The sequence below is a fragment of the Helicoverpa armigera genome, chromosome 4 (assembly GCF_030705265.1).
Source record: "Helicoverpa armigera isolate CAAS_96S chromosome 4, ASM3070526v1, whole genome shotgun sequence".
Classification (NCBI taxonomy): domain Eukaryota; kingdom Metazoa; phylum Arthropoda; class Insecta; order Lepidoptera; family Noctuidae; genus Helicoverpa; species Helicoverpa armigera.
The window spans coordinates 5,463,197-5,489,321 of record NC_087123.1 but is presented as its reverse complement, the minus strand read 5'-3'; the positions used below and the strand labels follow the sequence as shown (position 1 = coordinate 5,489,321).

Here is a 26,125-nt window from a genome sequence, read left to right as displayed (position 1 = left end):
AGTAGGTTTTTAGCGGCTGCCAAGTCAAGAGTTTTTATTTGAGCTATGATTAAATGGAGTAATGCGCAACTCTGAGAATTGCGATGTAATATTAATATTTCATATTTTACATACTTTTAGCAGTACTGCAACTATTGTTTGATTCATTTTATTTAAACAAAAAAGCTAAAAGATTTTTTATCTTGCAAAATGGCTTCAGACAAAGGAAATGCATTTCTTTGACCCTAACGTAACAAAGATATTTTTTTGAAAATATTTTTCATTTATTTAAAGCTTTGAAATTGTACCGATTGTTTGAATATTATTCAGATAACCAATTCTGGTTTGACAACCATGTTGCCACGCGAATGGGTGTTCATTAGTTCGTTAAAATTATATTTTAGGCTCATTAAGCTGTCTTTTTCAGGTTGACAATTTAAACTGAGCCAAATTTTCAAACAATTAGTAATATTATAAATAATTTTACATTTCACTATTATTCGAATTGGGAACAATTCAATTTGTTCGTTTAAAAACAAGATGGGTTTAAAAAAAATCTAAATTAGTTTCAGGTTAATTATTTTAATAACAAACTTAAGTAAGACATGGCTAGCCACAACACATTTACCGTCTTTCCACAAAAACTTTTAAACGTCAGTTTAACACTTGTCTAGAAAAATGTCAGATTGGACGTTGAAATAAGGTCCATTTTCGACACATGTTTAAGTGTTTGTAGTAAGACCATTAACGTTTTTTATTTATTTATAGTATGTTGCAAAAAGACCAGAATTCAGAATACGAAACATGAATTTACTTGTTACATATCATCCTAATACAAGTATATCGCTTAGGCATAATAGCTAAACAACTGAAGTCGTAACAATAATGGGCAGTCGTAAAAGTGTTAATATGTACTTGTGTAGGAATATTGTAGGTCTGCATAGCTCAGGGATGCTCCCCAGTTAGCAATAAAATAAAACGAGGTCCTCAGAGCGGCGTGGCGAGGCGTATGTGACGTCATCACGCCATGAGCCCGTCACTATATCTGGATAATCCCATCATAAATGGGTATAAGTTGAGTGATTTCTGGAGTCGTAAAGTCAAAATATTTTTCATCATTGAAATGTCTTGAGTTCAAAAACAAATATGATAAGTCTTGCTTTGAAAATCTAAAATTATTTTCTGAAATAAAGTGAAATCGGTATTTTTTCACAGATATTAATTTACTATTCGTCTATAAACGCTTGTATCTTTAAATCTGATAGCGTAGATCTAATAAAAAAAGTGGAGTTGGTTTTTATTGTTGAATCGCTAAACTCAAAAAGCTTTCCTTTTTCTTCATATTTTTTCGTAATTCCACGTTTTTATCTTACTTCATTGGACTTAAACTGAATTAAACGTCGTTCCTACAAAAGTCCAACGAAGTTCATCATTTCACAACTCAACATTTGTATGATACATATTTTAATAAAGATTATGTAAATCGCTGGGGACTCGTGGTGTTTCAAACTTCAGTCGCTTATTGCTGAAAACATAACCATATAAATGAAACGTTTAACTTAAACGGCTTAACGGTCACTCACGTAGTACGTCGCGTCTACAACTATGTTACTAAAGCGGTTATTTGTCAGAATATTTAGGTGATCTTCACGCGGCACTGCGGGATCAGTGTGCCATACCATGCGTCTCGCCCCGCACCTACGCGCGGAGGTGCGTGTTTCTCCGCATGTATGTGCGTGATCTGCATGAACGCGCGTGGATGCATTTTCAGTGTGTTGGACTATGCGTGTTTTCCATACAAACGGAGATATTTCCATACAACGGAAAAAAACGCATCCACGCACTACGCTGCATCATGCGGGGCAGTGTGATAATCGCCATAGTATCTCTAATTGGTTCTAATAGAGTTTTTGTGTGTTTTGTTTTTACTGTATGTTAACTGGTTAAGTTGTATGTAAATTTTTATACTTACCTATACTTACATTTTCAAGTTACTAGATAAGATTTGCAATGAGTCCTTCCCTGATAACCTTTAATACCCTCAGTAGTCTATTAAAAGTTAAAATGATTGATACATTTTAATCTCGAGTTACTTGATCCCCAATTTTTTCCAAACACCATTAGACTTGATTGGAAATTATATTGGTAAACTATCTATACGCTAAAATATTACCAATTTTATGGCTTCGCCTTGAAACTGTATCGACGAGAGGCTCATGGCTCGCGATTCACTTTACGAAGCGCCTCTTGGGAATTGATATTCATTGTACAACCTTCACCAGCAAATTTTCTCGTTGATTTCAAGAACCTACCTATTTTCCCCTGATAACCTGAAAAAGTACGATGAAACGGACTTCAGAGTCAGGTAAATTATTGAATGAGCAATTTCCTGTTGGCCAATTGATTTTATTTTCACGCAGCGTCTTCAGAACTTTAAGATTAACTTTGACTTTTATCGCTTTATGAGATAGAGGGCTTCGATTTTCTTGGCCAAGGACTTGTAGCGAATAATCTCTGAGATTACCTTGGAAAGCATTTAATTTAGTATATCCAGTAGATTCGAGTACGGCTTCTGTATCCTTAATTTGAGCCGACCACGGTGGCATTTAATTAAATTAAATCGCGGCCATGTCCAGACACTAGGTCACTGGGTGCTAGGTAGTAGATATAGGCGTTGGCCAAATGTCAGCAGCTTAAGCCAATCGAGCACATAAAACTTATATGCGCTATAGTTTGGCAACCATAATACTAAAATATTTTTTTGGTTCAGTATAAGTCAGTGTATACTAGGTATATAGGCTGAATCTAAAAACATTGAACTCAAATGTGCACTCATTGTAAAATTTAAAACCGACACTATTGTTTTTATTAAATATCTGTTACTTGTGTCAATGTTATCATCATCAGTTTTTCTAATTCGTTGTCCAAAGAGTAACATTTTGACAGCTGAATGACAGATCACTTCAGTCATCTCAATCAGTTCAAAAAGGCAAAAAATCTGCCGTATATGTCTCAATTATTGCCAACTACTGCATCATTTAATTAAACCAATTCACACAAATTACTAAATTAAAATTCACTAGCATGGACGCTGTCATATGTCTACCGCTGAAACCAATCGCGCGTCTAAAAATTGTGTAGCAAATACCGTGCAAAAATGTTTTGTTAGTGAGAAAAATGCCGTCGTGTTTCTTTTAACTGGCCGGTAACGACGCGCTTGACAACTGAGTGACATATTGCGTCAATGGCTCGAAAACAAAACAAAATCACTGGTGTACAACCGGCCTGTAATCGCCGAACGGTAGTGTGTACTTCGCTCGTAATCTTATCGTGTTTAGCTGCCATTTAATTAATAAATACACGAGTGCTCGCTTTCACGGGCAATATATTACACGAATTAGCAGATAAGGTTTTCGGGATTCCATATGGGTTGGTAATTGCGATTGTTCTGGATTTTCCTCCTCAGTAACATTTCACATTTACACTGAATTTAATTGATTCTTCTTCTTCTTCCTTGTCGTTATCACTCTTGACAGAGTGGTCGTGGTCATCACTTCAGGTGTTGGTGGCAAGCTTTACAACCCGCAATCATAAATCAATGTTTAAATCTTTTTAGGTATTTTATTTCTTCTTTTATCTTCAATTTTCCTGAACCAGATACTTATTCCTGTTAAGTTGGTGTCCATAAACATGCCACCTGCACAAACACCCAGAGCCGGAACAACATTGTTCAGTATACAAATATAAGTTTCGTACTAGAATCGAAGCCACGATGTGCAAGTTAGATAGTAATCCGACGTGATCCTGCATACCGTCGGTTGCCTTTGCCTTTGTTAGCATCCGCCTTCAACGCGAATCCATTAGAATTCCATGGAAACAAACTACTTTGTTAGCTATTACAGCTAACGCAATAATTTGGCTCCTAACTTGCTCCTACATAATAACAATCTGCGTAATACAATCACTGATGAGATACACCTATGCTGAACAAAGTTGTGCGGTGTTCTGCCCCAGATGTTAATCGACTGAGACTACATGCATTAACAACGTTAACAAGCTATTATATTGAAGCGAAACCGTTCGCTTCTGGTGGGAACCTTTTAGTATTTGTTGACAACTTTTTTTGATCGGCGTATCAAATTAGGTTATCGGACTCATCACGGTTTATCGAAAGCTGACACGTGCTTCGTTGTAAGCCAAAGTTCGATATCATTTTGTACAAAATAAACAAATGTATAGCTGGGCCTTTGGCAGTTATGATAATATCATCGTATCTAGTCAATATTGTTCCGATTCCAGATATTCCAACCTTAGATGTTGAATTTTAAATTAACAAACCCGAGTTGCAACCGCAACCGTTGGGTTCAAATTAACATTCAGCGACTTTTGACCTTTTAAACGGCACCTGATTGTAAGCTCTACTTTATATTCATGAACGCTATTTGGCATTTCATCTGTATTTAGTTTTGCCAAACTATTAGCCGGTTAGGCCACATTTAGCATAACGTTTTCGTTACGTCAAACAAATTAAGTGCAAATAACATTAACACTTAAAAGACCTTACTTATCTTAAGCTTTATTTTTACTAGCAGACCTAGGGTTTAAAACAAAGACGTTCCATATATCGCATTTCCTTTGTTTAACTAAACAAAAGTGACGTCAGACCTTGAACTTTATCAGACAGTGGCAGACGTTAGGGTCTTCACATACTTGCAACATGCGTGCTCATTGGCTGATTTACTAGACGTTAGCAGCAAGCACGCTACATTCGCGTTGTGTGGCGTCCGTGTAAGTCTGTTGCTAGCTAGAAAGGGCATGTTTATTATGGCGCTCAAACAAAACAGTTATTTGACAGAAATGGAACTGTGACACATGCCGACAAAACAACATATCATATGGGCACACATTGGACGTTATTCCGACATAAGGCGTGACTTGACACTGAGAAAATATGACGTTGACAAATGTTTTCATCTGTTATGTTGTTCTTGTGACAGTCAGACTTACCATTAATTATAAACTTGACTTGATCCATGCTAATTGTTGATTGTTTTGTTAGCTAACCTTATTATCACAGAAAGTCATAACTTTAAACAAAACAATAATTCTAACTGGAGGATGATTTTACGAGGCTATCGTTTTAATGCTTTCTAAATCTACATAATTCAATTTGCATTAATATCTTTTGAAAAATTTGGAAAATTAGGCAGCTAACATCAAGTTTATTAATTTGTTGCCACTTCACCTATAACGCACTTAATGTACCGTTAAGCTTTATAGCCTAATTTCATTACTGAGACCTACATCAAAATCCCTGGCCTAAATCACACCATGCCGATTAGGTAAATGGATAGCACCTAACCGAATACCTATGTAGGTACTTACAAGCTTCGGGAATCTAGTTTCCGTACGTACGTGCAACTGTCACGGAGATTTCAGCAACAGTCCACGTAAATCATTCACGAAAGCAGCCTGTACGTCATGCATCATGAATTTTAATCCAGGACTGACGAATTTGGTATAATCGCTTCCTGGGCTTGCTAACACTTCGACGGCTAAAGCTCTTTCTTAAAAGAGGTGGCAAAACTATTTTTAGGCTGCTTTAAAATGGCAGAAATTATGACGCGAATTTGCGTGGAATATTAAACAGCTATAACTGATATTTCTGTGTAAATAAAAAAATATGCACATGTGTAAATGAATTTTGTATTTTATATTGAATTTGAAATTAATGTCTCTCCTCTTAAGGCGGCCAACTTTCCGAAAACTGAATGCGGGACTTAACCTTTCGTGAAAGGGGGGGCATTGAAAAATGATTGGACGGAACTGATAAAATAAAAACCGTAAACAAAAAGCTATAATTTAACCTATCAATATCGTGTCACAGCGTGCAATAATGTCTTATTTTCAAAATCATTAGGCCTCACGAGTTCAGTAGAAATAAAGAGAACGAGATTATATTATATAGGTAATCTGTGTTCCTGCACTGTTGAGCGTGCGCGCAGGTGGGTGTTGTGTAGAAGCGTGGTAGAAAAATAGGGATGCGGGACATGCGGGACGCATACAACGTTTTGCGGGACTATTTTACTAATAATTTCAAAACGGGATTTCGTCAAGCATTGCGGGACGGTCCCGCAGAATGCGGGACGGTTGGCCGCCTTATCTCCTCTGTATGCGAAAGCTGCATAGTATATTCTGATGCACCAAAAATATATTTATAACCAATTTATTGGAATTTATACTACAACAATTAGAACTTTATACTTAACAAGCAGGATACGTAATAAATGGGGTGTAATATAAATATAATTAGTCTAGTACCTAAGTAATTACTGTTTATCTATGATATAACCAAACTTTTGGTCTTATCTTTTATAGGCTATAGACACTGATTAATGGATTTTATCGTTAATAATTTTAACATTGACGGCCGGTATTATCTGTCCAGTCTTAAATGGATTTTAGAATTAATAACTATTTAGTACATTTGCAGCTATAATGCTGGCTAACTAACACACGTGAAAAAGCTTCCGATAGTTAATAACTGGACTATATTGCCTCTGTTCAATAGAATAGAAATTGGAAAGCTGTATTTTATTGCGCTTTAGCGCTAATCATAGGCACGTTCAAAACCTCCAAAAAATTTACACGTGTACCGTTAACAAAGAATTAAAGAACCCATAACCGTCAAACGCACTCAATATGGGGTATTTAAGCAAAACAGTTTCGCAGTGTGCGGTCGCCATAGCCAACGTTAATATACTTTATTACTTATTGTTCCCATCTCATTCTGAATGCTAGCGGCGACCACCTAATTTATCCGCGGGTCCCGCGACAGTCTATTGTATACATTTTCATTAGGCTAGCATTTTAAACAGGTAGATAATGAAATACGCAGCAGAATAGTGATGACGTACCAGCATTAGTACCTTCGTTTCCTTATATGTAGCAATTAATAAAAGATCAGCGAACATAAGGACGTGGGTGCGAGTAATTGCGACTATTTGTTAATTAATTAGGTGATTATTCACATTGGAGTGGTAATTAGTGTCTGAAGAAAACTATAAATTAGTTAAATTAATGATGACATCGTAAGGTTTGAGAATGTCAAAAAAAACCTTCGCCTGTCACCACGCAAGATGATTGTCGTGACCAGACATCTAATCTTCAAATATAAATATTAACTTAATGAGTTACAAATTGTCTGATATTGTTTATTTGTATTTAATTATTATAAGGCAATTAATTTGATGTCTTTGTTAGAAAATATTTTATTGGCTAGTCGTTCCCTCACCATAAATAATGTTAGTAAATAATTAAAAACAATTTATGTTCACATAAATAACAATTAATATACGTCTGTATAAATTAAACACTCAAGATATATTGAACATGAAAATATACGAAGCGATTTACGTTAAGTCGATCTCTTAGCTTTCTCTAAAATATGAGTGTGTAGTAGCGCCTACCGATTTAGAACTGCAAACAGTTTCGTTTACGTTCGTGCCGCGTGACTGTCAGGCGCTCTGAGCACGCGAAGGTCTCGATCTCCGATTAATAACACCGAGGTTGCCCTACCCGCCCTTTATTACCTCTCCACCCTTCTCGAGTGCCTGCAAAATGAGCAATGTTAAGGTCAAACCGTATTACACTAACTCCTTATAAGTCCGGTTCCCCATAATCCTTCGAAGCAAACTTTGATCAAATCCGAACTTAGATGCTGCAAGTTGTGTCGCCTGGATTCGGGCTCTTAATAAGATTTTGTACTAAGTTTGCTTATTTAGTAGTGCCGTGATAAGATTGCATTAGGCAATGGTGTCGCAGTTAATTTGGTAACAGATACCAGTTTATTAGCGGGGTTCATAATAAGAGTATTATTACATGGATGCTAAATAGATAGCCCGGTTTATAAATTAGAGCAGTAATTTGTTATTTGTACACACATTTCTCATGGCTACGTAGGTACATAAGCATCATAGGTATAATTTTGTGGTTAAATAAAATACCTACGCAAAAACAAACATAAATATTTTGTTGAGCAAACATCAAAAGAAACCTGAAATCGTACACGTCACAAACCAGACAGAAATAAAATTATGCGACTAGGGGTTGACATCAGGCGTCGACCGATCGTTAAAACCCCAAAAAAGTGACACGACTGATATTACGTTACGTCTACTTACTAGAAGAGTGTCTGAAATATTTGAGCTTTATTCAAGTGCCATTATTAATGCCTACTTGATTGATGAGTCACTTAATCGTAATAAAAAGAATTTACTTTATGAAATATCTTTTAAACCCCAAAAGTATTATATACATTTACTTCAAAATCCATCAATAACTGTCAGCCCCGGATCTTCAATTTTTTTTAGGCGGGGCAAAAACTGAAAAATGCCGCCCTGCCTACCGACTTATATTTATTTTCACCAACGAAAGTCACTTTTTTGGTAGGTAAAGGGCTTAAAAAATGTGTCCAAATCATCAGTGCCGGTTTTAACTCTACTAGCGACCTGGACGAGATTTCTACGGCGCCCTCCAACTGCAATTGAAACCCATACGAAAAACAGACACACATGTAGTTACCGGTTGCGCGAGCGAAGGGAGCGCGAATTTTTTTTTTTATAGTTAACAAGTCAAAGCAAAAATTACGTAAAATGTAGCCCAATCGTACATAAGTTATTGCTGGTTGGTGAGTGCAAAAACACGGAAACATGGCTTCTGATTGCGCGAGCGAAGCGAGCAAATTTTGTAGAATTCCCAAACGTTACTTAAAATGTAGCCCAAACGTACAAACTAGTACCCGTAAATATGAAAGTTCATATGGAGACTGGAAGTTACTTTCTTATTAATAAAATAACTTAAAAACGACCCTACCTTTTTGATAGGGTAGGTAGACTAAAAAAATGTTGAAAAATAAAAACAACTGTAAAGTGAAGCAAGCCCGAAAAATTTTTGAGTTTTGGATCACTAAAAGTCCTAAACATATATTATAAAAGGCGACTGTGAAGTGAAGAAGCCGCGAGCGAAGGGAGCGCGAAGTTTTGTGAGTATTGGGTCATTAAAAGTAGCTATATGTGACAAAAAACTTAAGTGTAAAGTAAAGAAACCGCGAGCGAAGCGAGCGCGAAAATTTTTGAGTTTTGGGACATAAAAGTAGTATTTGTGTCGAGAATTTCTCAAATTTAACGCGGAATTAAACACAAATTCGCTTCGGCGCCCCTGAGCCCGCGGCGCGGGCGCCCGGGTTATTCGCACACCCTGCACCATAGGTTAAGACGGCCTTGATGCTATCCATACATTTGGATACAGTTCCTGTAAGTTGCGATCTTTGATGAAATTTAAAACAAAAATAGGAGTAACATTCTGATCAAGGATTGGTTGGGGCGCCTGCGGCGCCCCTTATATCCGGCACCCTGGGCCGTCGCCCAACCGTGCCCTACCCTAAAACCGCTACTGCAAATCATTGTAGGCTCAAACTGTTGGCCAGGTTTAAGTTATAAAAGTCGAGACAGATTAATGTACACAAAAAGTTAATAAGTTTTTAAAAGCGCGAAATTTTTTAAGCCTATGACACAAAATTACCTGATTAAGTACCTACATTGTCAAGCAACAAGTAGTCGCGAGCATAGCGAGCGCGAACTTTTTAAAGATATTTGTTTGAAGACTCACAAATTAAAATGGGAATTATGAACAAATAAAAATAAACCATGATCGATAGAGCGAATGCCATTTGTGTCCGTTGATCAGAAAAACTTTTATTTAGCCGCGAGCGTAGCGAGCGAGAATTTTTTCACCTAGTTAGAGGATGTTAAAAATGAAAAATAATCTAAATGATCAATTAAACAAAGCGAAGGCAACTCTTTTAGAAACTTTGCTGGTCAGTATCATGATACAATGGAACTTCCTTATCAAACGGGTGTAATTTCATCGCCTGGTGGTGGGGCGTCCCGCGGCGCCCCTGAGACTGAGGCGCCCGGGTTATTCGCACACGCTGCACCATTGGTTAAGACGGCCCTGTAGGTAACTATTATGGTAATCTGTGATGTAGGATTTAAAATCAGGCAGCCACCTGATTTTGCCGCCCCCTGAATTTGCCGCCCGGGGCATGGGCCCCGGCTTGCCCCCCCCTAGATCCGGGGCTGATAACTGTCGATTTACATTAGTCGTCAACAAGACTAAAGAAAAACACACCGACCTAAAATCATTCGTAACACTTTTATAAGGCAGTCACCTCCTTTTCAGTCATACCCATTTTCCGCGCATCAAACCGCAGACATGGTATACTGAGACAAAAAAATAAGTGTAACGAGAAAACAAAAACGCTCTTATATATCTCACACGGTATTATGTCGTGTCCCACTTACGTCAGACGTTGACGACTCTTGTGTTCGGGCATTCATGACCACCTCGTCATGAATAGCTTTTTGTTCTCGACTACCCCAAATTATTTTCTATTGAATTTCAGAAGTAGACTGGACTCTTGAGATATCGTTTATCAAACTGCTGAATTTCTAAGTGACAAGTTAGGTAGGGTCTTAATTTCATTCTCTAAACTTACATATCGAGTTTTATAACTATGTTAGTATATCGTTTGATTAGTTGGTTAAATATTGGCAAATTCGAGGAATTGATAATGAAATGGTCTCCAGTGACTGGAATCCATATTCTGTGTATACGAGCTTTGTGTAGCAAACAAATACGTAGGTACTCGCAATAGCTCTTCAGTTAATAGAGTACAATTTAGAGTAATTAGTGTAGTAGCCGTCCTGGTGTTATGGCATGCGTTTCATAATCTAATTTGTGTCGGCGGATGTATCGTGACGTGCTGTGTAAATGCACACACAATAGACCATTAAAGTCTTGCGCATCAAAATATTATGTAGAATAAATACCTAAAGAAAAAATCTAGGTATGTAAACTTCGTTAGATTTCAGAAAAACTGAATTACTTGCACCGTAAGCACGGTACCTACATTTTTATACCAGCCTTTGTCTTCAAGTCACTAAACACGTTGCAAATCTTATTTTAAGATTCCAAACTTTTTTCCTCTTTCCATGCCTATAATATGTTCTGAAATCTCAGCTGAAAGTGTTGTCGGTACTTTGTTCAGGAGATTGACGTTGACATGAAAGTAAAATACAAACTGATAGAAACCACACGCATGTGATCACGTCATGTGCGTGCGAAGTTTCAACCCCAAAGGTTTTGCGACACGATTCATTTATAATTTTGCGTGATTTTTCTGCTCATAAATATTTAATACACTCTAGTGTATTTTAAAATTAATTAATTTTGTGATTTTACTGAAAATGAAATAGACACTTTTTATTATTAAATCTTGCCTGTTAGTTTCTAAACATAAAAACACAGCATATTTTCCTAACACAGCACAAGTTGCTAGAAAGCACAACGGGAATTTACACTGTTTACACAATAGCTATTGATGTTTCAGCAACGCCGTACATTGTGATAGGAATTGTCTCCATTCCCTGACATATCACGACATATGTAAATAGCTTCAGAAGCACCTCAACAAATACTGTTCGTACCGACATCTAGAATAGTACGGATTACTGTCATTGCTGGGAGCAAAACTGAATTTGTTTACAAAGATTACTAGGGCGTCGCTTCAGATGCCATCCCGGTAGACTCGGTCTCAGAAGGCGACAAAATATTCCGTTCACATTCGCCACCCGCCCTATTACGTGCACAGATTTTTCACGAAAAAATCTCATCCCCAATCGACCCTCCTTAAAGTGGGTCGTAAGCCTTTGATGGAATTTCTCATAAAATAAAGCCTGGAAAAGTGCGAGTCAGATTATCCAAGGTTATCTAGGAGATGAATAAATTTCGCTGTTCTCTGACTGAACAAAAAAATATTTATGGCCCAAAAAGTTGAAAGGTGATATAGTTCGGGATTCCCATAAATTAAATTCGAGATCCTTACTTTAAATACGAGTATAACCCTTGTCGTAAAGTTTAATGTATCCTATAATTGCTTGATTTTTAAGTGGTTTTAAATTTCCCTTGGGACATTACGCGTCCTCAACTTTTGCTGCTATCCGCGATGAAAATTGCGAATTTGAACGTAAAAAGACATTGAAAAGAAAATATTTATAAGAGAGGCTTTATACCTATGTTTAACAATTTATTTGGCATCTGATTTATGCCATGATGCAGCAACTTGTGAACATATTTACAACAGGAAAATAAACCATGGAGTAGAGCATAAAAAATGGAACCAGAAAACATCGAAAAAAAGTCAGTGATGCCTGAAACAATTATTGTAGTACAATATAATATTTGTGGGTTCCCGAATATAGTTTATTATGTTTAAACGTGCTTGTGGCCGTATATTTGCAATTGTTTGGTAAGTTATGTTCGTAAAGAGGTCGGGGTCGCGTCGCGGCCAGGTATTAGGCACTTCGCCAACAGATGGCACAATAGTTCCGCCCCGATGTTGGCTGGAATTATCTATATTTCTTACGCACGCATTGTTTACTGGCGTGCTATGAGTTTTATTTCCACACTTATTTTACAAGCACTGAAAAAGGAACAAGATATTTTAGTGAGTACTACGGTTCACACACATCATGTTAGTTTGTAATGTATGTCTGTATGTGTACATTTCATAACAAAACATAAAGAAAATTACATGACAAGGAAAGGTTGGTCTATATATGAGTGTAATTTTCTCTCAACTAATCTACATCACTTCCTGACTTCTGGGTATGTCATATGACTAAGGGATTATTCATATTTATCATCGAGGTGGGTTGCAGCCTTCACCTATGTTTATAAATAACATCAACGAAATACTGCGATCTCCTATTTGCTTGCCAACTTCCCAAGTGAATGCAGCTCAGTATACATAGCAGGTATCATAAACAAAACATAATATTTGTTTGAGTGATAGAAACTGCAGGGCCAGGCCCTGGTTCACAGTTATTTTAATCTCTTGATTGCATTCGTCGAAATAAAACTCAATATTAATATTTTTTTATTAATACTGAATTTTTAGTTTGAAATCAAACACTCGCTCAGGTTTTCGTTGGAATTACATATTTCGAAAAAGTAAAAAGTTGATGTTATTAAACTGCATGATATACCTACCTATGGCATGTTCCATCATTCACTTTAACTTCAATACACATTTTGTTATCACGTGAAACTTGCCAATAAAGAAAATCTGAGACATTAGTTCCCAATAATTAATGATTTCATTAGCTAGAGAGCTTTTTGCGAGTTCGCGAAGCAACAAAGTTTGCCCATATAACAAACTTATCAGTCTCTATATATTATATCTACAACCGCTATTATAAATGGAATAAAAGGATAAATATTACATTTTTCTTCTTTAAAATCTTATATAATCCTATCGGTTTAGACAAATGATGAATTAAAACGTATAAGTTCTGTACAGTTTAATAACGTAACGTATTAACTTTGATTTCGTTAAAAAGCTGACAGCAAAAAAATATTTTTCATAACCCAGTTTTATTTTCAACGCTCCACATTTTAATGACGTTATATATTTATCTCAAACAATGTGGTTTACATTAAGTAGCGATTAGAGAAAACCGTCAAGGGTGAGAGACATTAAACAAATCTCTTTATCACTTGCGGACCTAAGCGGATGTAATGATGAGGCTTCTCCGGCAGTGCCCTTCGCACCTTCAATGAAACACCGACACAAAGATAATTCCATTTGTTCCTTTTATGAAAACCATAAACAGAATCATTAGCTAAAAGAACAAAAATTACGTAACGATGTTTATTTTACTGTAGATTAGGTAGCACCATTCATTTGTCTTGACTTATGAGTAGCTAATGGAGGAAGGAGATATGACAAATTATGTTATCTTCTCATCTAATGTCCGCCTTAGTACGAGTATAACATATGAATTAATGATGTTTTAGCGAGACATATTTTGCCAGTCGGCACTACTAAGTGGGTGTTTTTTTTTTTATAGATTACACGACTCTTTACTCGGACTCGATAGTAAGCGTTAGCAACACATTCCAAATATGAAATCGTAATTTTTGTTAACTTGATACAAGTTGACAGAAATTACAAAATCCATTTTCCATTTCAGGTGACGTACATCAATCAAACCGAATTTATTACTACGAAGCGTATTGTTGAATTTTGATACAGCATTTTTGAGATCTACAAACGTTTTTGAGAGCGCGAAAATGTTCGACTTTGTTCGTACGGAGGGCGTGTAATATAGTGTTTTGTGATGAGTCGCCACCAATTGCGCGTGCCTGAGGTGCGCGTGAGTGGCGCGCAGGAAGAGGACGACCCGCCGACTGCGCTGCCACCCTTCGCACTCACCCTTGCATCTATACCGAGGCGAAGGCATTCTTGGATATGCGGGTAAGTGAAGACTTCCATGTTCACAGAATCTACAATAGCGAATAGATGTGTACGTTCTAAAACTATGTTTGCTGTTACTCCGTACACCTAAAAAGTCGGATTAGGTATCAAGACATCAATTTCTTATATTTTTACGACCGAACCCTATCAACGTTCTTCATTATCTCGTGTATAAAAACACTTAAATTAGTTTCGCTTCATACCCATAGCTAAACAATACAACTAAAGCGTCGTGTCTATATTGAATAGATATTTTCAGTGAGTGGCTATCTGTAAGACAAATATCAGTTAATATTCATGAGGGGCTCCAGCGATGGTCTGTCCCAGGCATTAGCACAACAATGCCCGGCCACGTAAACGCTCGTTCTAGCTAACCTCGACTATTGTCCTGAGATCACTGTCTTCAACTGTTTTTGTATTCCATTATACCCGGCGACGCTTTCACTAGAACCGTCCTATGAATCATTGTTGTACATTCGGCGTGTCCTTCCCAAATTGCCCCCTCCACTATGTAACTTTATTATTCATCGCATTATGTCCTTTACTGAAAAGCAGACCATACATTTCAAATGGAACTAAAGATATCCATAGTAAATGCGCATGGCTGGCAAACCGCAAAAAATGGATTTTCTCTTTCTTCTGTGAGTGATATTTCAGCACGACATTAGGCGGCACATTGAAGGAAGCCATTAATCTGGCATTGGCAGCGCTTATACGTCGTTCTTCACACACCATGATTTATCCAATATCAAAATATTTATTCGGTGAATATAGAATGTTATTAATAGATCGTTTTGCAAAAACGGTCGAGGTTAGCCAAAGATAACCAGAATTTTTATAATACCGCACAATAAATGGAAAAATCATATTTGGTTCGAAAATCTGGAATTGGATGGGCGCGACCCAGTAAAACCCATCTTTCGGGCATTGTGAATCTATTGTGACAGTATGTGAGCGAAGCTAATCAATACGCTCACTCGGAAATAGTTCAATCTGGAAAGCAGGAAATAGCTCCAATTAAATACTGCTTTGATGTTCTGATTGCTCTCTGTGCTGGCGCGAATATAAACGTAGAAAAAATACGTTATGCAAATGTTACACATCTCAACGAGTATACAAATATTAAACAGTGTTAGTAAATTAAACGCAAGAAAAAATATTGAAGAGGAAACAAAACATCCAGGGGTTGCTTTCAATTTATTTTAAAAAAGTTCTATAATTCGATAAGAGTTTTTTATTGCAAGTTCAGTCAGCGCTAACTTCGGAACATTTCGCGTAATTACAACGAGAACAATCAAATGACTGATGTTTAAAAAGTTTTTAAGATGGTTCTACGGAAGCTGTAAATGACAATGTTTAATGAGGGATTCAATACTTTCACATTAGATACAAATCTAGTTTATATACATAATGAGTCAAAGAAAATAGCAACTTTTATATATCTACATATACCTAATACTTAATTAAAAGAATGTTGTTATAAAGAATGCTCATATGAATCTTAATCATATGAAACAGAAAATGTGGATTGTTTTTTTTTTTTCATTTTTAACTATAAAATCTACCGTGTCTGATCGATACCTTTTTCCATCTTACTAGTCAAATAAATTACAAGCTTACAATTTTGACGCACAATTTGCATACATACGGGAATTAGTTGGGAGTAGTGGGTCCGAGTTTATGTTGCTCTCGAGCGCAAATGTGAGCGAAACTGTCACACACAAGCGTAGGAAATTTATGACGGTGCATAACTTGGTAAATGTGCATGTCCGGTTTCAATTATGCCCTTATAAATCCTGTATGGAGCCAACTTTGCGTTGATGGTTCCATGGTTCGAGTTTGAGTGTTTTGGAAAACTTTGAAGATGGAGTTAGTATAGGTATTATTTGCTTAGCTCTTCTATGGCATATTCTTATTATCAAGTATTTGTACTACATTCTTGCTGTAGGTAGAAATGTATATTTTACAAAGTCAAACGAAACTATGGCTTTTACTGAGGCGCTTAGCTCGCGGTGTCCGACCTTAGGCTTGCAACCTTTCAGCGCTTTTGTCTGCCTCTCTTCAGTCTCAACTCAAAAGCTCGTCTTTGAAGTGTCTGATAGCTAACAGAATACATACGTAATCAGCTTGATACCTTATTAAACGCAATTGCACCTTTCAGTTTCAAAATTATAATAATTTCAAACAAACACAAAGGAATGCGAAGCCCTTAATTTTCTGTTCATAATCTGGCAAACGTACAATTTGATGTTATGATAATATTATAAGTACAAATATGCTTCCAGTTTTACGTAAATAGGTTTGTACTTCGGCTCACGTCCAAGACAGTACTTGTTGCAAAACACAGAATATTTAGTAGTTTTGATACCAGTATTGTTAAGTACTGAAGCTCTTGTATAGTTCTTAGATCCGATTATAAAAAAAAAGGTTTTATTCTACAGTTGGTAGACAGATACACTCGTAATATTAATTTGAGCTTCAGATTTCACTCAGTTCTCAAAAGCTCGTTCCATCAAAGCAGGCTCCTTGTCTTATCTCCCACTGGTGCGAGGTTCAAGTTAATAGCATTTCCTATTCACAAAATGAAGGTAAAACCTAGTTTTAAAATAAAAAGTTTTCATGATATTATACCTTCATTTACAAAATAATTATTTTAGGCACTATGTAACTAAATGAACCGAATCCCAATACACCAAACAAAGACCTCAATAATCTGTTTACGCAAGGTCTATCTAATTAATCCGAGTTCTTAACTTACTTGGCATTATACTGAAAATGATACCGTCTGGCGACCTAAGTGGATTAACCGCGTATACACGCAAAGTACTCCCTTATCCTGATCAAAGCTGACCGCGAGATTGCATTAAGTCGCGCCGTAGGAAGCTGCATCTCGCATGTCGCCACAATAAAGAAACTACACGAGAAAATAAAATATTTTAACTACACCCATCTACTTACTACTCATGTGAAATTACTTTTCTCTTTGAGTATATTTTTCCTTCTGGATAATGCACTTAACGCTCGGCTAAGAGAGTAGCACCTCTTTACTTACTCAGCACGTCCCTAAAATATTTTACTTTTGTATGAATTATGTAAAGCCTTGCGTTATGTACGCCTTTAAGATGAACTTTTACTTAGGAAGGATACGTGACCACTGAAATTTAATACCGCACGCCGTTTAGAATGAATAAAACATAGGCTGTATCTTTAGTGCGGTTTGAAAATGATAAGTGGAAGTTTAATTAGTTTTTTGAAGTAATTTAAACTCAAATGTAGTTGTAATAATGAAATGTAATATTTGATTAATAAAACGTTTATTTGAGAAAATACGAACATTATTATTAACTCTGTTAATTAAAATGCTGCAAACGAAATGGAGAAGATAATTTAACCAAATATTCATTAACAAAGTTTGGGATATGAAACATGTATTGTAGCTTAGTTGGCTACTCACGTAAGTACCAGCCCACCATTTTAATTCACTTACCTGAACCACCCAATTCCAGGGCCGCTTTACGACTTCACGCCCGCCTTGTTAGTGCTACAATATATTCAATTGTCTTGCCGTATTCCGACCGGCTTCCACTCACTTTAATGTGTTTACTTATTTTCATTAATTCCATTCCACCAAAAAGTTACCAGCCATAAAATGTAAGCAATTTAACGAAGAGTGAATTAACCTTCGAGATCGTAAATTGTTGGTTTTGTTTAATGTCAATAGATGGTCTTTCATTTACGCAAACAAAGGAACGTCTGCCAAGTAACTTTGCTGCGTAACTTGTAAAGGGGTCTTGGAAAGTTATTGACAGTCTGTTCTCGTAAAATTATTTGTTCTGCTTGAAAAATGATAGTGTTTTGGAGGGCAAAGCGGAGTGTTTGAGCCGAGAGCCATCGATCAAGTAGGGTGCACCGCCCTTTGTTTAATGGAGCTTATACTGTGATCTCGCTGATAGCATAATTTTGTTTATGTCAAGATTTGGCCATCAATTTTGTTTTTAGATAAAAATGAGTATTCATTAGGATGGATACGTTTATTTAATAAATATTTAAATAAGCTTCTGTCAACATTTTTTGGGCTGACTTGTGCTATGGGTGCCTTGAAAATTATTTTTATTAAAGTGAATAGCATTAAAATACTGATAGTGATGTATTCTTAAATCAAAATTTTTGATTTGGAAATTACATCTCAACTTTACATCATGCTTACGTCATAGGTTTATTAAAATGTGTAGCTACTTATTTGTTTGTAATTTGTCAAAGCGGCTGTCGCTGTCTTCACTTGTTAAAACTGACGATGTTCACGAAAAGCGTTTCAGCAAAAAATGCAAATTCTTGGCAAATAACGTGAACACAAAGTGAAGTGGTTCCCTATCAACGAGTGATACATCTGAGTGCAATGTGCGATACATATCTTACATCATTGCTATGAAGATCTAAAGAGGTTTTGGTACTTATCAATTTTGATTGCAGTAGAAATTTAACACAGACATAGAATTCAGTGCTACAGTCACTTAAGATCGCGAAGTTTTATAAATATTTTAGTCATAGTGATCTCAATACACAATAAGTAAATACATAAATTACAGGTATGCTTATTAAGTGTGACAGTGCGTGAATGTTCAAAGATGCGGTTTAGGACACGGCGACATATTTGAAACTCTGCCACGAGCTATTCTCGTCCTCAGTCGCGCGTAAACACCGACACGCAGACGATATTATTATATCGTGCATTAATAATATACCGGTCAATTATAATCTTTTCTGTATCTAAAGACATGCTTCAAGATTAAATGGTTGAGATATAGAAAACAGTTGCGCTGTTAAAAAGTCGGATGCCAATGTCGATTTAAACCGGCTCAGTTGTGCGCTCGCCGAATTTCTATAGCTTCTCTCAGAGATGTAACTTCGAACGTAACTCCCGCAAACTTTCTTAAGGGCTTTATACTAGCTTCGACGTTTCAAAGAAGATCGCTAACCAGCACAATAAAAACATTTCTCTGTGAATTCAATAATGGGGCTACGCGAACAAAAGTTGTATATTTCTTTCCAATACGCTATTCTGGAGTAACTGCATAGGTTTTTGATACCGAATATATAAATCTTTGAAAGCTCTTTGATGAAACTTTTCTAGTTTGAGTAATCTGAGTAAATCATTATTTGGATAAAATATTTATTCTTTGATGATACGTGATACGTGAAAACTTAAAAATATGACCCAGATAACTATTTAAAATATAAAACACCAATCACACAAAGAAGAACATTGATCAACTTTAGGAAAGAGGAAAAACATTTTCAGTGGAATTTTCTTCGTTTATCTCATACATGAGTCACGAGTACCACGGACATAAGTAATATGGTCCATATTTTTGAGAAGATATGTAAGTAAGTCAGCAACATGGCATCGGCATCGCGACAATGTGCTGGACCTGTGGCGCTTCGATGTAAGATGTGACGGGTTCGCGCCAAGCCGCACGCGCAGTCCACGCCTCGCCTCGACCAATATAAACGTCGATCGAAATTAAAACATAACGTGAAAGTATGCGCGGGACTTTATCTTATTACAGATGTGTTCCGGACATCTGAATTTGCGCATTTCGTTATAGTGACCTCGTGGAGTGAGTGCACTTCATGTGGACATGTGACGTGAAACTGTGATTTCCTTGTTCTCTGTGATAATACTGTGATAGAAAAGTATTTTGTGATACGCTTATGGTAACGTAGCAAAACAACCATTGGCAACTCGCGCGTGGGAATATTTATTTGTTCCGGTAATCTTAGGAAGTTTTTCAATGAAAAACAATTGAATGCGATAAAAATAGCCGCAAATATATGAATTACGATTAGCAAATAGTGTGTCTAATACAAATTCCTACTCATAGTTCAAATGTGGATGAAGAAAAATATTTCTCCCACAAAAACATTAAGTTTTTTACGCTGTGGTGGTAACTTTAGACATAATCCATAGTATCAGAACAAGGCCAACCTATGACAAACAAAAAGTAACCAACAACCTTTATAAGATACTCAGAACTTCTGACAAATACTTTTTGAATAAGCTTTGGGAACAAATGATATTATTTGTTACATGGTAGACTGACCTAGCCAGTCTGTTTTGTTATAACACCAGTGTTACATAAATTCTCCCTTTTTATGTACCTACACAACAATAATTTATACCATATATCACATTACCACAATTATTTAAGGCAGATTACATAAACCCAAACGTTTGGTTCAACAATTTATAAATAAAAATATATGTCATATTGGATGACTAACTTTTCCTTTTCAAAAGCAATAAAAATACGTGTATTCGGTCATGTTTCTCTGAACACAAAGGCATATGAAAATTGCCTCAATTTTTCGCAGTGCAAAACAATAGTCGGAAAATGCTTGCCAATTTATTAACCGGAATATAACTTGTGATTGAAAATCTTTAAAGTGAACGATTGAACATCGTTGTATACAGTTTTATAGTCGTTTATGACTAGTTTTGTTTTTATTTTGAGTAATTTTGATTTTTCCTCCTAACGTCTCCATCGAAGAAAAGTTCGAGGAAAATTGACTCAGATGTCCTAAAAAGATGTGCTTGCCATAAGTGATAGGCATAGTCTCATTGTTGTCTACCAACTACAAAACTAGAGAACGATGTCATAATTTTTAAAAATAAGTTCTATATTTTATTTCAATTATTACTTTTATCTATTACTTTGATCAATTTTAATCATGTCTAATGCATAGTAATTTAAGTTATTCCCAAAATTATCAGTTAAGTTTGACAGGCAATTTACTCTATGGTAATGATATTGCTTTCATTAATGTAATCAGGCTTTATAGCCTGGGCTCTCCGTATATCGTGGCTGTGTACTATAGATAATTTATTAAGTTTAGAGCTTAGTCCAACCACACAATATCATATGAAACAATAGACTGTAATGTGCGCTGTAGGTAAAATAGTAGTGTTTTGTTTTGGAACCTCCAAATGCTGCGTCTAAAACATGAAACTAATCGACTATTGTTGTTTATAGCATTTTTTTGGCATGTAAGAACAATCCTTTTTCAATACAAGGAGTTCTAAGCATGACGGACGTGTATTAGTTCTTTGTTTGTCTGAATCTTGTAGATAAATGATTAGTAAATATCATTAGCTGAGACTTGATATTATTGGGTTACCAATTACTAATAGTGTGATTAAACATTACAATTGTGCCAGATTATACAAAGTAAATTAGTTGGTTTATGTCCTCATTCTACGTACCATATTTCATTCAATATATTTTTGTAGAAGGTTAGGTTTAGTACTTTAGTTCAATATTTTTAAATGTAGTAACCATTTTCCATTTGAAACACGTTTTCTAGGTCAAATTAGAAAATGCCGCTGCCAAAATTCCAGTGGTTTTTTTATACAAAGTGTGAGAAGTGGAATTCGTTATAAGCTATAACTCAAAAATAACCCGTCAATGCTTAACCCGTTTATTGTGGAAGTCCCACTTTCTAGTGAAAATATTTGTGTAAGTCCAGCAAGATGTTGATGAAAACATACCACATTGAGATGCTAAACCACGCTAACTCAACGCTTGGCGCGGTTGGTCCACGGATGGGAGACGAATTCTGTCATAATGAGTTCCTCTATGTTTCGGAAGGCTTGTTAAATTAAAAGGCCACCGCTGCCATTTGTTTACTATCTTTGATAGTCGTTACTTGTAGTTGGAAGCCAGAAAGTCTGCCAACCAGTCTTGCCAAGGGGTGTTTGGGTTGCTACAGTCACAGGGTTGATTAGGTCAGACAAGCAGTCGCAGCTGCATCCTGATTAGACTAGAAGCTGACCCCAATATAATTTGGTTAAACAATCCCAATTATGTTGATCATGCAGATGATGATTACTGATTAGCTGCAAAAATATAGGTGAAAATGCAAATTCGATGATGTGAAAACATTAAGTAGGTACTATCAGAATAACGTTTTTATTTCATACAGCTGTCATTAACTAAAAGTATTTCAGTGATTGTTGCCAAAATACTCTTTTTTATTATCTACGAGCTAATTTGAACCCTAGTCAACGACCTTTCAACAAACAATCATGACTTTATACTTAACCTTTTTTTCACAAATTAAATCCAAAGGTTATGTCTACAGTGATGGATTTGCTTTGTGGCGGTACAAAAATAGACGTTAAATTACTTGGTGTTTATTTTGTTTATAAATGTCCTTATATTTTGGTACTTCATGAATAGAATTACATGTGCAGAATACATACTGCGCTATAGGAACGTTTTGGTTGTGCCAAACAAAACATGTACGTTTAGATGTCTGCCAAGCATGACCAGGCACCCTTCGAGTTGTTCATCGTAGCTGTCTGTTAGATAGCCATGTGTTATCATGTTTTATTGCGTTATTAAGAAGGAATTAAGAAAGAAGTACCACTAGTAGCCGTCAATTGTTATTTTCTTGATAAGCTGCTGGGTAGATGAGCACTTGTCTTGCTGGCTTGCCAATTTTGGCGATTGGTTTGATAGTTCAGTATTAACTTAAATTAGGAGGTAAAACGTAGCTGGACTTTACATGAAAATTATTTTTGCCCGGAGATAAAAAATCCAAATAATTTCTATTAGAATAGGTTTAAATAATATTATACCTAAGTAACACTAACTAAATAAGTACTTGTTACATATTTAACAAAAACACTGTGACCATGTTTATCCAGTGTAGGTAAATGTAATCAAAGTAACAATAGTTTGCTTACCTACTGTCGAGCTTGCGTCTCGTTTCATTTCGAAACGACCCCTCTAGGGGAATACTTAATATGTTTTGGGACCTATTTCTCATTTCAAATTTCCTGTAATCAAAGAAGGGTACATTTTATTATTAAATAAACATAATTCTATGAATATTAATGTTGAATTGGTATCTTAGACGAGAGTACAGTATTATTTATGTTTATGATGAATATTTTTACTTTATAAAATATCAGGAGATATTATATTTTGGCAATAAAGACTCCGAAGATTAGGTTTCAACAAACATTCGGTCACCTATGGTGCAAAAGTTAACGGAAATGCAAGATAAGTAATTCAATTTATGGCAATTGCTGAAAGCAAAATAAAAAAAAAATCATCAGTAGCCACAAACTCTGAAATTAATTTACAACTTTTATTTACTCTAGATAAAATAACTCCTTTATACGCATTATTAGGTAAAAAGAAATGTGTAATAATTTTGTTACAACGTTGTTTTGCTTCAGAATAAGTTACCACAAAATACTTTTCTTCTATCAGTTCTTCAATGCAATGCAAATAACCAAAATACATCGCAGTTTAAAACAGCGACATCTAGACTTGAGTGCCAACACTTCGTGCCTTGTATAGAAACCGAAGGACTATGTTGCCAATCGCAGAGACAGACGAGAGCGCTACCGCGCTGACATCGATGAACGCACGCCACCGGCGAACTCGCGACCGCGTCGTCACGGCTGAAATGCGCGCCGTGCGACGCCGTCGAGGTTGGACCGTAGTCGGCTCGGAAACTAGGTAAGTGCGAGCTCCGCCACTAGATGACGCTGTTACCAATTTTCACTTCAAAGAAATGTTGCAAAACATTTTCATTGGACGGCTTTTTTGTACAGTAGGTACAATTCAATTATAAAATGAAAATGAAAAGAATAAAGGTTTTAAAATAAAATAGATCTGTATTAAAATTAAGCCCGCAAGCTAACAATTTAATTAACTTTCATTTGTTTATAAATAAAACTACCTTATTATAAAGCGGGACGTGAGATAAATACATCGTTTTTAGGGTTCCGTAGCCAAAATGGCAAAAACGGAACCCTTATAGTTTCGTCATGTCCGTCTGTCCGTCTGTCCGTCTGTCCGTCTGTCACAGCCGATTTACTCGGAAACTATAAGTACTACAGTGATGAAATTTGATGGGAATATGTGTTGTATGAACCGCTACAAAAATATGACACTAAATAGTAAAAAAAAGAATTGGGGGTGGGGCCCCCCATACATGTAACTGAGGGATGAAATTTTTTTTTTCGATGTACATACCCGTGTGGGGTATCAATGGAAAGGTCTTTTAAAATGATATAAAGTTTTCTAAAAAACATTTTTCTTAAAGTGAACGGTTTTTGAGATATCAGCTCTCAAAGTCGTAAAAAGTATGTCCCCCCCCCTCTATTTTTATAACTACGGGGTATAAAATTCTAAAAAAAATAGAGGTGATGCATGCTAATTAACTCTTTCAACGATTTTTGGTTTGATCAAAGTATCTCTTATAGTTTTTGAGATAGGTTGATTTAACTGTAATTTACGGAACCCTTCGTGCACGAGTCCGACTCGCACTTGGCCGGTTTTCTTTATCAACGTCGGACTTATCTGGAGGCAACTTTTGGTACTGCCGTAATTGGCAATTAGTTGGGCCCGTGGGCCATGTTGAGCACACTACACGGTTTCATCTGCTAAATGTTTATTTGTAAAAGTTTTATATCGTGTAAATAAGTTTTCTTGAATCTTACAATGTTAAAATAGGCTTTGTTCAATTCTGTTTCCATTTCTTCTTTTGTTTCAGTGTTACCTTTTTGGAAATTTATTTTAATAGAATTCGGTAGCGGTTTCATATTATTGTTATGCAAAATCAATATTCGACTGTCATAAATAAGAGGTGCCCGAATTCTGTCTGGAATACTTTTTTAGGTTTTCAACCTTTTTGCGTTCCCACCTGCTTGTTCGTTATCTTCAGTGTTTGCTATAGTATTCTTGAGTCATGCTGGGTTGAACGTAATTTGTTCTAAGGGCAATGTATAGCTTGTGCAAAGATAATGCAGGCTAATACCTTAAGGTGAACGACCTCATGTTTGTAACATCTAGGTATCTTCATAATTTTCATAGAAAATACTTACTGCTCTGAGCTTTAGAGGTATTACTGGGAAATAGCCGAGGATTTTACGATTTAATTCAACGTTATTTTAAGGTTGTTAAAACATAAAATATATTTCAATGTGCTCAGATTACTAAGAAAATTAAATAATTATACAATATTCTTGGTATAAAATTAAATACTGTAGGTAAATGAAAATTGTAAGTAAAAACTTTTACTAAATAAATTATAACAGTTGATAGAATTCTATCAAAAAGAAAACAAAGGCCAAGTTATTACACGCATTGCTTCACATAATTTCCAAGGATTTGGAAAAGATTTCCAAGACATAAAGCCCTTCTCTGACAAACAAATATGTTTATATTATAAAACAAAAGGTAGGATGTTTATTTTTTTTTCTTACCAAAGCAAACACTATAATGCCACTATTATTATATTTAACCGATGTTTCAAAAGCAAACAGTGTCGTATTCATTCATTCAAATCGTTATTCTCCTAGTTCACCACATTTACCTTTCCCAGAATGAATACCAAGCAAATGAATTGAAAACTAAATGAAGTAAAATAAAATTGCAAGTACAGGGAAACCTGGCCAAACCTGAAAGGCTATCTATCTACAGAAATAAAAAGAATCGAAAACCACTTGGGATTGGAATTGAATAGATTTCGAAAGACGTTTTGTTGAAACTTTTAAAAGTAAAGTAAATCCTGCGGGAAATTCAATGTTTGAACTTCAAACCTGAAGACCTTTTCGAAGATAAACTGCATTTTACCTGGTATATGATGATTGAATACTTTACTACTTTATAGTCAGTAGCACTCTCTTTGGTAGGTGCGTTCACTCGGAACTTCGGTATTACATTATACTAATCGTAAAATGAAAATATT

At 35.9% G+C, this 26,125-nt stretch overlaps 1 protein-coding gene across 5 annotated transcripts in view; it reads left to right on the top strand.

Moving 5' to 3' along the window:
* The window catches only part of LOC110384055 (3',5'-cyclic-AMP phosphodiesterase), a 368,048-nt gene that overhangs the window by 171,031 nt on the left and 170,892 nt on the right, over nucleotides 1-26,125 (top strand). Inside the window, exons 1-2 of one of the 5 annotated variants that reach the window (XM_064034102.1) lie at nucleotides 19,794-19,977; nucleotides 23,676-23,889. The exons of 1 other annotated variant lie outside the window; for it this stretch is intronic. In XM_064034102.1, coding sequence (XP_063890172.1) covers nucleotides 23,741-23,889 — 149 coding nt within the window. In that variant the 5' untranslated portion in view covers nucleotides 19,794-19,977; nucleotides 23,676-23,740. Of the gene's footprint in view, nucleotides 1-14,075; nucleotides 14,360-19,793; nucleotides 20,075-23,603; nucleotides 23,890-26,125 lie in introns of those variants that run through there. 3 more of the 5 variants (XM_064034100.1, XM_064034101.1, XM_064034103.1) reach the window with 3 other exon arrangements.